Source organism: Dipodomys spectabilis, unplaced genomic scaffold, assembly GCF_019054845.1.
Source record: "Dipodomys spectabilis isolate Male_0828 unplaced genomic scaffold, ASM1905484v1 ptg000006l, whole genome shotgun sequence".
NCBI lineage: Eukaryota > Metazoa > Chordata > Mammalia > Rodentia > Heteromyidae > Dipodomys > Dipodomys spectabilis.
This window is the reverse complement of record NW_024870683.1, coordinates 12,418,469-12,429,805: the sequence shown is the minus strand read 5'-3', so window position 1 is coordinate 12,429,805 and position 11,337 is coordinate 12,418,469. Positions and strand designations below refer to the sequence as shown.

Below are 11,337 nucleotides of genomic sequence, written 5' to 3'. Positions count from 1 at the left end.
GATGGGTATAAATTTGCTTTATACAAGTGTCACATGACTCTACAGCGCGAGAAAATGGAACTTAGAAGCCTCAGCTGCCATGAAAAAGAAGGTTACAAGAGAAAAAGCTGCTAAGAATTGTCTATGCTCAGTAAAAAGAATTCCCAAAGAACATGAAGATACATATATATGTGATCTTTAAGGTTTTAAACATAAGAAATGAAACCATACTATCTGTTTCCCTGCATGACATATAAATATATTATTCAATGAAAACTACATGAGCAAGGATTTATATGCAATCCCTTCTTTATGAAGACTGCTTTAAATCTAACAAGAGAGACTCATCATCCTCTACTCTCACCTGAGGTTTAAAAGTAACCTTTAAGGGCTCAGGGGTTGGGAAGTCACTGCCTACTTGGGGCACATACCCTGTCCTGCCTGCCTCCTCTTCTGTTTCACTGAACTCATTGGGGTGGAGCTCATGGATGGGATCGAGAGCCGGGCTGCCTGCAATGATGTCCACACCCATGTCCCTCCCCACTTCCTGACCTTCTGCCTTTGTATCTTTAGCCTTCCTGAGGCTGCGCATCTTGAAAGCCTCCTTTGAGGGGGCAGCATTGGAAATAGATTTCTTAAATCTTTCCCCTGACTGCCTCAGCCTCTCTCCAGATTGCCTCAGCCTCTCTCCAGACTGCCTTAACCTTTCTCTCCTCTCGGGTGTCACTATTCTAGTTCTAATTCTGTTCACTTTCTTGTCAAAATTCTGCCGTGTCTTCTGCATGCTTTCTTTGGAAAATGCCTTTTTGATATGATCAATGCGTTCCTTGCCTGACTTTCTAAACCTGGCAGATCTGCTCTCTTCAACATAATATTCTTCATCTGAAGAAAGATCTATGGGAGGATCAAAGATTTCATCTTCTTCTTCTTCTTGGTTCTCGGTGAGGTTTTTGTCTCTAACAATAGACAGGGAAGTTGGACATCGAGTCTTCTCCTGAAAGAGAAAAAAACAAAGTATGTTAGTGCTTCTTTTGAATAGCTCTGTGACCTGCTTGCCCACACGTTGCTAACCGCCGTTGTTGCTGCTCATCCTCTGTCTCCTCCTGAAAGCAGGTATTTCTCAGGGCTCCTCTGCTCAAACATTTTATCTTTATTGCTCTACTTCTAAGATAAAGGCATGTCTAATCGTTGAGCAAACTTCTCTACCCAGATGTGCCACAGACACCTCACACTTTGCAGGTTCAAAACTCATGGCCTGCCTGCCCTCCCTCTCCCCCACCCCCATCCCCACCCTGTCATCCTCTCCATTTGTCACTTCCTTTCCTGTCTGTACCTTTCATCACCTAGATCCGCACAAGTCAGAAGCATCATCTCAACTGGTCACAAGCCTTGTGAATGAGACTATATAATAACTCAGCTTTCCCTCCACGTTCCTTAACCAATGTCTTCATTCAGGTCCTTGTCACCTCAGGTCTGAAATTGTATAAATCCTTCTCAGTGATTCTTCTCCCTCCAGAACACCAGCTAAGAACTTGCTATGACATACTTCTAAAATCGAGCCTTGATTATATCCTTTGAAAACTCCAAGAAGAGAGTGTGGATCCTTTAGAATACTTTGAAGGCTACTCAAGCAAGGTGCCCATGGCTCACACCTGTAATCCAAACTACTCAGAAGGTTGAGATCTGAGGATGGTGCTTCAAAGCCAGCCAGGGCAGTAAAGTCCATGATACACTTATCTCCAATTAACTACCATAAAAGCCAGAAGTGGAGCTGTGGCTCAAGTGGTAGGAGCACTAGCCCTGAGTTCAAGTTCCAGTACCAGAACACACACATTAATAATAATAATAATAATAATATTTTTAAAGAAGGCTCTTCAGTTTAAACTGATCCTACTTTCCCACACCTCTCGAGATGAGCAACAGGTACTGTCCGCACCTTCTGCACAATGTTTGCATTCTTCTTGCCTTTGCATTCCTTTAGATGCATGGTCTCGTGTACCTTTAATACATCTTCATCCTCTTTTAGCTTTATGGAAATAGTACTCTCCAAAAATCAACTCAGGTATCTCAACTTCCCCAAGTAGCTAGTCTGTTCTCCAATTTACTCCAAAACAACATGGGTATGCCACAATTGTAACATTTATCACTGTCTGAACTGAACTGAAATTCCACTGACTTACACGTGTATTTCTAGAGCCTTCACCAGATGACAGGTTTCTTAAAGGCAACAATATATTCACCTAAAATTTATGTATGCCCAATAGCTGAGTACCTTGTACACACATGTATTCTTGATAAATGATTATTTGAGCAAAGAAAAGGTTTATGCCATCAACAAGAAGTTACTAAGCACACACTGTATGTCAAGTCAATATTCTAAGAACTGAGAAATTTCTATAAAGAAAACAGGAAGAGTTTACATCCTAAAAACAAGTAAAATATATAGCATGCTGGATAAAAATTAAGTGCTAAGGGGCTGGGAAGGTGGCTCAGTGGTAGAGCACTTGCCTTACATGCATGAGGCCCTGGGTTCCATTCCTCAGCACCACATAAGCAAAAAGAAAAAAGCCAGAAGTGGCACTGTGGCTCAAGTGGTAGAGCGCTAGCCTTGAGCTGAAGAGCTAAGGGACAGTGCCCAGGCCCAGCGTTCAGGCCCACGACCGGACCCCCCCCCCCCCAAAAAAAAAAACAGGGAAGTTGGTATTCAGTGACAGAAAAGGGTACTTGAAACGAGTGGCCAGAAAGGCTTTCCTAGTAAGATGATATCTGAGCTGAGACAGGGATTGTGCAAGAAGAAAGTGAACACCAGATATGAGGAGGGGGGAAGGGGAGAGAAAATGAGACAGTGACCAATAATGACAGTGACCCCGACTCCATTTGAAGAGCATAGTGGTAAGATCTGACTCTCTCTGTTGAAGACAAGCTACAGGGACAAGAAGGAAAAAGAACAGTTAGACAGCACTGAGTTCAAGCAGGTGGGAGATAGACCAGGGTGTTTGTGGGCAAAGATAGGTGAGAAATGTTCTGGTTCTGGTTCAGGTAAAGAGCCAACATTATTGCTACTAGCTTAGGTGTGGAATATCAAGGATGGTTGTCAAGTACATGGCCCAAACCACAGAAGGAGGGAGAGATAGGGAAAGAGCAGGAGGCAAAGCGTGAAGAGGAAGGACGAGATCTAAACATGCTGCTTTGGAAATGCCCACTGGACATGGAGGCAGAGGTGCTCAGTAAGCAGCTGAGGCGGGCACATGAGCGTGGAATTCAGGAGAGCTGGAAAAACAAATTTAGGAGTCATTAATCTTAGCATGGAACTAAAGATTGTTGTAGGCTGGGAATGCAGCACAGTGGTAGTTACATGAACAAGGCCGTAGGGCTGGTCTCCAATCCTACAAGAAAGTGAAGCAAAATGAAATAAGAAGAAGAATCAGGGGCTGGGAAGGTGGCTCAGTGGTAGAGCGCTTGCCTTGCATGCATGAGGCCCTGGGTTCGATTTCTCAGCACCACATAAGCAGAAAAGGCCGGAAGTGGTGCTGTGGCTCAAGTGGTAGAGTACTAGCCTTGAGCTGAAGAGCTGAGGGACAGCGCCCAGGCCCAGAGTTCAGGCCCCACGACCGGACCCAAAAATAAAAAAAATAATAAAACAGGAGGTTAAAAAAAAAAAGAAGCCGGGCGCTGGTGGCTCACGCCTGTAATCCTAGCTACTCAGGAGGCTGAGATCTGAGGATTGCGGTTCAAAGCCAGCCCGGGCAGGAGAGACCGTGAGACTCCTATCTCCAATAAACCACCAGAAAACCGGAAGTGGCGCTGTAGCTCAAGTGGTAGAGCGCTCGCCTTGAGCTGAAGAGCTGAGGGACAGCGCCCAGGCCCAGAGTTCAAGCCCCACAACCGACAAAAAAAAAAAAGAAGAAGAAGAAGAAGAATCAGACTGACATTGGTGATCTTGAGGACCATAAGGGTAAAGGAATCTAGCTAACTACTTAGTTAAAACAAAATAGACAAAATTTTAAGGAGTATGAAGTTTTTCTTAATCAGGAGTTATCATTTCTAACAGAAACTGTATTCTTACTTAGATCAAGATTAATTCTATTCAATAAAAGAAAGAATACTCAGAAACATGTTTACACATATGCTAAAAAATCAGCCTGATGGTATGGAAGAAATTCCTGCTGCCTCATTTTGTTGGATACTTATTTAAAATTAAATTCTTTGGCTCCAGGGTTGTAGCATGTAGGAGCTATAAAAAAAAAAAGAAAGAAAGAAAAAAAGGAGAGGTAGGTATCTCATAACTCTCTGATGAATCAGTTAGAAGCACTGAAGTTATTTCCTTTCCTGACACCTGCTGCAGGGAGCAGCTGAAGCAAGCAAGGCTGGGCTGGCCTGAGAAGGTATAATTAGAAAAGGAAGGCACCAAAGAGTCATTTCTACTTGATAGAGGAACAAAAGAAAAAAAGCTTTACCTCAGATATAGCTTAATTTGGAACGACACCCCTTCTCTTCAGTGGTCCGACAAACAGTCCAAAACCAGGCTTTACAAAAAAAGAAAGTAAAACAGGCAGGAGCAGAAAAGGTCTTTGCTATAAAGATCTATTTATCACATAATACCATAAGTTAATAGCGAACACACTGTAGTGGTAATTCAAGATTATAAGACTGTGTTAATGAGTAATTTCCAAGTATCACTATGTTGTCAAGATTTTAAAAATGCCATTTTTGTAGGAGGTTGAATATTCGGTTAAATGGACTTGATTATCAAAGTAATGAATTCATGACTGAGTCCTGTGTCCACTGCATGGGCCTTTTTCCTTTCTTTAGTTTATAAAAGACAGCAGAGTTGCTTTAGGACAAATGGCTGTTCACTCAAGACAATTTCACAAATCTTCATAGCAGAGTATCTTAAAAGAGGCCTATTCTAAATCAGACTGTCCCAGTTCTGTTAAGTAATTACAGGGACTCAACGAAAGAAAAAATGATAAGTTATAGAAAATAAAGAAGTAAATAAACATCTTAACTTTTTTTCCCCATGCTGGTCCTGGGCACTGTCTCTGAGCTTTTGTACTTAAGGCTAGTGCTCTACCACTTTGAGCCACAGCTCTGTTTCCAGCTCTTTGGTAGTTAATTAGAGGTCTGAGTCTCAGACTTTACTGCTTGGCCTGGCTTGGAACCACAATTATCAAATCCCAGCCTCCTGAGAAGCTAGAATTACAGCTGGGAACCACCAGAGCTCAGCTAATATTAACATTTTTACAAGAATATGGTGGTGCACACTCTGTAACTTGTTTGTAAGTTCTAGGCCAGCCTGGGCTCATAGTAAGATTCTGACTAAAAAATTTAAAACAAATTTTTTTAAAAAAGGGATAAACAGAATCATGCCTATAGACAAGGTTAATTACAACTTTTAGAACTTTTCGGAAACTTCTTGGCTGTGGCTTTTGTAAATCTAGACTGAAACCTGATCCACTCACTCACTATATGCACATGGAGGATGAGCTAAACACACAATGGCTGGTGCCCTGGGAAAAGAAATGGAGAACCAATATTCCATTCTCCAAAGACAAATCTGGATCCACAATACTTGCACTAACCCTGGAACTGACCTCTGAAAATAAACCTCAGAAGGTTGGAGAAGGACCTCCAATGACCCAGAAGAAGAAAAAGATATGGAAAAGGAGTCCAAATGTCACAGCCCATTATGTCTACTTGTGAAATAAGAAACACTTTTCTCTCTTCCCTAATCTTTTTCCTCAGTAACCTATGACCTCGTAAAGCCAGATCCAAAAATGCCACTCTACCATTCCTAGTATAACTATAGCAGTGGGCCAAGGGCTGTGGAGAATTGACTAATTCATAAAGAATGCTGTAGAGGGTTATGGGGCCACACCCGTTATTTCATAAATATTCGCCTATATCATCCAACTGTGTTCCTATTTCATCTTGTTTTTTAATCCTTGTTTTCTCCCATTTTTAATGTACATGTGATAAAATATTGTATATGCACCAAGTAAACACCCTAGCATGCATTCTTGATTTTATGCTGAGAACCAATTATTTAGTAAGACAAAATTTGGGGCTAGAAGGTTTGTAAGTTTTTAAGGTTCATAATGTACCCTAACAAAACATGCCTTCCAGACATGTTGTGCCAGCCGATAGTCCCAAGTTAAGTTTAAATAGTTGTTACTATTTAAACAGGTGAAACTCACCCTTATTTACTGTGCCTTTTGTGAAATTCCTGGTAATACCTTCCCGGGTTTAGTCTTGTCTTGTTTCCTGGATTTAGTTTTGTTTTATTATGAGAAGAGAGTTCAACTTCTTTTAATTTTGAAGAATTTTGAAAACGTATTGGACATAATTTATGCATTTGCCATGATGTTTGTTTCAAAGAAATGCATGAGCATTGGGTACAGTGTTATGGGAATTAACCTCAATATTCAGAGCCACACAAAAATAATTCAATTCACTAAAAAGATTTTTGTAACTAAGGAATTATTTATCCAACCGCCATATCTTAATTAACCATATAAAAATAAAACAACTACCTGACTGTCTACTTAGAAACAGGTAACATTTCTTACTAATGTAAAGTACAAATAAAAATTCTAATAAATAAATTATATTCTGAAAAGCTTATATTTTACAGGTTAAATTTTCTGGGCTCTCTATGAGAAATTGTAGGGGTATGAAAGCTAATATGCTGAACGAGCCTGACCAATATTAAGTTTCAAAGGCAGAAATAGTCTTAGCTCTGAGCCACACAGTTCATATTACATGAAATGCTTTGAGAAGCTCAAAATACAGATAGGCTGGAGAGTCTCATAAGGTAACACAGAAATGTTTATTTCCTGAGCTTTCTGCTGTTATAGAACTCCACTAAATATATACAAGGACTAAGATGTGACACCGGACACCTCTGATACGACTTGTTGACAATTACAGAATACTAGATGATAGCAATTGAGCTCACCTGGAATATAACCACGCGGAATTTGTTCTTCTTCATTATTTCCTCTTGCTTGGTTTCAACTTTTGTCACGTGAACTTGTTGCTTCTCCACCCGGGCCTTCACATCTTTTATGTGAGCACTGACTTTACGAGTTTTCTCAAATAGTTTGTTAACAACATAGCCAGTGTTGCTATGTGACTGTGAAAGCTTCAACAGGTCAATCTGCACAGATTTAATGGCATTTTCCATCTCCCTGTGTCTCTCTTCTATTCTCTTCTGACTTGCCTGTACACTGTCCACGATGGTAGCGACTTTGTCTAGCACAGTCACAATGGTAAGAGCAGCATCTTGGTCTTCATCTTCAGTAACACTGGACAGACGATTCTGGTGGATTTTATCCCCATTGGAAGCAGACCCATTATGCTCCATTTTATTTGTTTCTCGGCGAAAGGAGTCCTACCCACAATCAATTCTGGCACTTGAAACCAAAAGCCAGCCTGGTAACAGGCAACAGGGTTGTTTAAAGGGTTGGAAAGCCCACTTGCTGGAGAGTGGTCAAGTATTTATAACTACAAATACCCATTCGTGACTGTCCTGCAATATGAGCCCTTGCAAAGAACTGGGGACTGTTCCAAACATGCTTGCTGACTGACTAAGGGACTCAAATAAGACTGTGTGGGTAGAAGAGGAAAGATTTTTTTCTTTAAGTTCATTAAAGCCACTGTGTTACAAATATTAAGCCTATAAGCCAAGTAACAAAAAAAGCAACTGACAAATATTGGATGAAACCTTTTGTCTTAAGATCATTTCAAACAGTATTTGTAAAAGCAAAGGGGAATTGCTTTGTCTACTAATTTCATTATTATATAGACTGATATATCAATACCAAACAATATAGTAAATAACCACACCAAAACAGAGGCCATATAGAGAAAATGTTATATTATAACATGCTTTTCCAAACCAAATATGAAAATTAATATTTAATTTTGAACATAGTCTTTGAATTCTACATGCATACTTTTGAGTACCTAAACTACACGTTAAACAGCTCAATACATTCTACTCACACTTCAGACTTTTAAACAACAACAATCTATTCATCTAGCTATTACTATAGGACAAATTTGAGAGAGATCTTGGGTCATTTTTTAAGCTCAATTGAAGAGCACCAATCATTAACAATCATTTTTTGTATTATATTCACAAACACTTGATACAATTTATGTTAAAACAAATAGTCTGCTTAAAAATGAATGTGTATTAAAGTAGTTTAACTGAGAGTGTAGGCTTCATCCCAATCTGTTAACAGTCTATTTTGACAATACCTAAATCTACTTTTCAATGATTTGTTTCCCTTATTACTAGTACCAGGTAATTTTATTTCAAATTATTAGTTATTTTTTTCAAAGAAGAATAATCAAATTCCAGTCCATCTTATAAATAATTTACATCTAACACACACAGCTTTACAGTTCATGCAGTAGGCAGTGTCTAAAAAAATCAGATACTAAATCTCAAAAACATTTAAATATCTATTTAAACACAGTGTCTTCTAGATTTTTTTTTTGTAAGAAAAGTAATCTGTAAACATCTTTACCTTTAGTTCATGCTTGGTCAATTTGCAATGGTCACTGGGAGAGAAGTATGACTTTAGAACCATTTGTGAAGTGGGTCCGTCTTTGCAAAAATATTACATTCCGTGGGTAAAGAACAAGGTTTTAGTATTACCATGTGGTACAAATCTGTGAAACCAATTTCTGTATTTAAAAACATAAAACAAAGACTACTAAACAGTCCAAAACTGTTGTAGCTAAATATTCTAAATACGAGCCAACAGTACTACACTAAAAATGTCCAAAAATAAGGCCTCTGAAATAAATGTTTCCATTCTTTAAAAAAAGACATCGTAAATGTACATCACATGGTCAGTGTGCATATAAAAGTTATCCATTTAAACCATTCTGGAGGATGTATCTGAAGTAAAATGGCCTAGGTTCTGCTTCTGTCGACGTCCTCTATTGTTCTTGGGGCATTTTCTGTTCCATACAAAAAAGAAGAAAAAAAAAGGAAAAGATCAATTGAACCATTTTGTTAAAGAGATTTCAAGTGTTTCTGAGTAATACACATTTCGCATACAAAATCCTATTGCATGTGTTTATACACAGAGACACCAAGAAGCTAGCTGATACACATTATGTATTTGCAAGATAAAAGTGATAGCAGATTGTTACCTATCAAACTGGGAGATAGAAAGATCAGACATATATTTAGGAACAGGGACAAGCAAAACTGCTACACACGCATCCCTGAGAAGAATGCCTACCCCACTGGCCTGACCACAGTGACTAACAACATTAAAAACAACAATAAAACAAAACAAATGCCTGTGATCATAGAAGACTTTGGCCAGTGTATTGTCTCCTGAGCATTGTCACATTCCTAAAATGACAAGTTTAGATGAAGGCTGAAATCAGAAAGAATTGCGCTTCTAACATCAAATTTGAACATATTGGAATGTTCACTGATTTTAGACAATAACTCACAATGAATGTGCTCTGTCCACATGTTGACAGGGCATTCCACAGAACCCACAGGGAAAGTGTGACTCCCGACTTGTGCTCTTCTTTTACTAGAAATGCTTCCCTACTGTGAAGCAGCTCTCATGGTACCATAACTGCTCTTCTCCCTGGCTCACTACATCACAAACCTGGCTCTGTCTATGCCCAAGGTGCTGGGTTATGCAAAGTAAAAAGGCTGGGAAACATTCTGGTAATTTTGTTTGAGTCCTAATAACTAGCTATGCCACTTCGATATTCCTTAATGGAATGAAAATCTTAGAATAATGAAGCCTCCTACTCTAATATTCTACATTTTTATCCCATTCCCAAGGGCACTGTTTTGCCTTTAAAAGACTTAATGTAGATGGTTTTTAAAAGATTTTTCTCACTAATTTACATAAAACATAGTTTTGAGGGAGGTAGAGCTGGAATCATAGCAATTTCATAAATGAGGAAATGAGTTAAGAAGTCAAAACCCTCTTGAACCATCTAGGCCTGAACCATCTATCCCTAACTGACTACCTTTGGGAAAGTCCCAGCCTTTCCGGAGGAGTGGCTTTTTTTTTTTCTACAAGATAAAGGAAGTATATATGGCTATGATTGATGCCCTGCCTATCTGTGATCCATGAGTCTAAAAACATCCAAAAAAGACTATCAGCATCCAAGAAGAAAATATGATTCAGAGACTTGATGAGCAGGTCAGTGGGAACATGGGAACATCTTTTAAAGGAAAATTCTTCAACAAGCAACAGTAACCACAAGATAGATGAACAGCTGTCCCATAATGGACTGTGTGGGAGAGGCATGCCTGAAAATTCAATGATGGTAAGTCCACAGACATAATTATAACATTTCAAATACAAGACAGCAAGACTGTCTGGGTAAGAAGGGAGAACACTAAAATAAAAAGGCCTCAAGGAGGAATCTGTAATTACTACACTGAGATAACCCTCCAGTCACAGAGATCAAATGTAGTGAAAACACTATCACGTTGGGGTCCAAGTGACGGTGAAGGTAGCAAATGGATCTCAGATAGAAACTCAAGGACACCAACACAGCGAACACCAGCCAGGCAACTTTAGTAGCTGGAGATTATGGAACACTAAGAGCAGAAATACACTGTGGGGAAAAGGCTAGATCCGGATTAGGCTGGAAAAGGATTTGCCTAAGTCTCTAGCTTGGGGCAAGATACTTTTCAACTGAGGAAGTTAGCTTCCTCTCACTTCAAATGAGAAGTCAGCCCCCTCACTTCTCTAAGGAGAGGATTGAACTCAAAGCCACTTCCCAATGCTCTACCCTATGATACTCTTACAGGGTACTGTACTATCTCCCAGCCTTCTCTAACTCATTTCTCTTTCACCTTCTGAAGCATTGATCTCTATCCTCTTGCTTTACTCTATTCTATACATAACCTTTCAATTAATGCTCTAGAAAAATGGTTTATACCAAGTTACTCCCTTGGTTGAAAACCCTAAACTGCAACAAAAATGAAGTTCGCCCCTGCTTTCCATTCAACAGTCACACCTGGCAAACCTATTTCTCAACATGCCTCACTATTGATCTGCCCCTTGATGACTTAGTGGAAAGAGGAACGATTAAGGAATTAGACACCCATGAATAGAATCTCAGGTACTTCCACTTACTAGTTGGATGACTACAGTCAAACTTAACCTCTCAGGCCTGTGCTACATAACCACAACTACCTTGCTGTTGATCTACTGACCAATTGTATACTTAGTCAGCTTGCCTAAAGGCAGATCAGACTTCAGTGCTTGAATTACATGACAAATATCCATTGCTCAGAGAACTTTTTTTTTTTAATCATTTTTAGATTTATCGTATCAGCTGCAGATGGTTGAG

At 39.4% G+C, this 11,337-nt stretch overlaps 2 protein-coding genes across 2 annotated transcripts in view; both read right to left on the bottom strand.

The window, feature by feature from the left end:
* Positions 1-289: 289 nt before the first annotated feature.
* On the bottom strand, positions 290-7,345 carry Cavin4 (caveolae associated protein 4). The gene is made up of 2 exons (XM_042695010.1): positions 6,938-7,345; positions 290-973 (listed from the first exon to the last, which is right to left on the bottom strand). The coding sequence occupies exons 1-2, from the start codon at positions 7,343-7,345 to the stop codon at positions 290-292; spliced, it is 1,092 nt and encodes a 363-aa protein (XP_042550944.1).
* Positions 7,346-7,841: 496 nt separating this feature from the next.
* Tmeff1 (transmembrane protein with EGF like and two follistatin like domains 1) overlaps positions 7,842-11,337 on the bottom strand; it is an 82,249-nt gene continuing 78,753 nt past the window's right edge. The window contains exon 10 of the mRNA XM_042698232.1: positions 7,842-8,955. Coding sequence (XP_042554166.1) covers positions 8,871-8,955 — 85 coding nt within the window. The 3' untranslated portion in view covers positions 7,842-8,870. The remainder of the gene's footprint in view (positions 8,956-11,337) is intronic.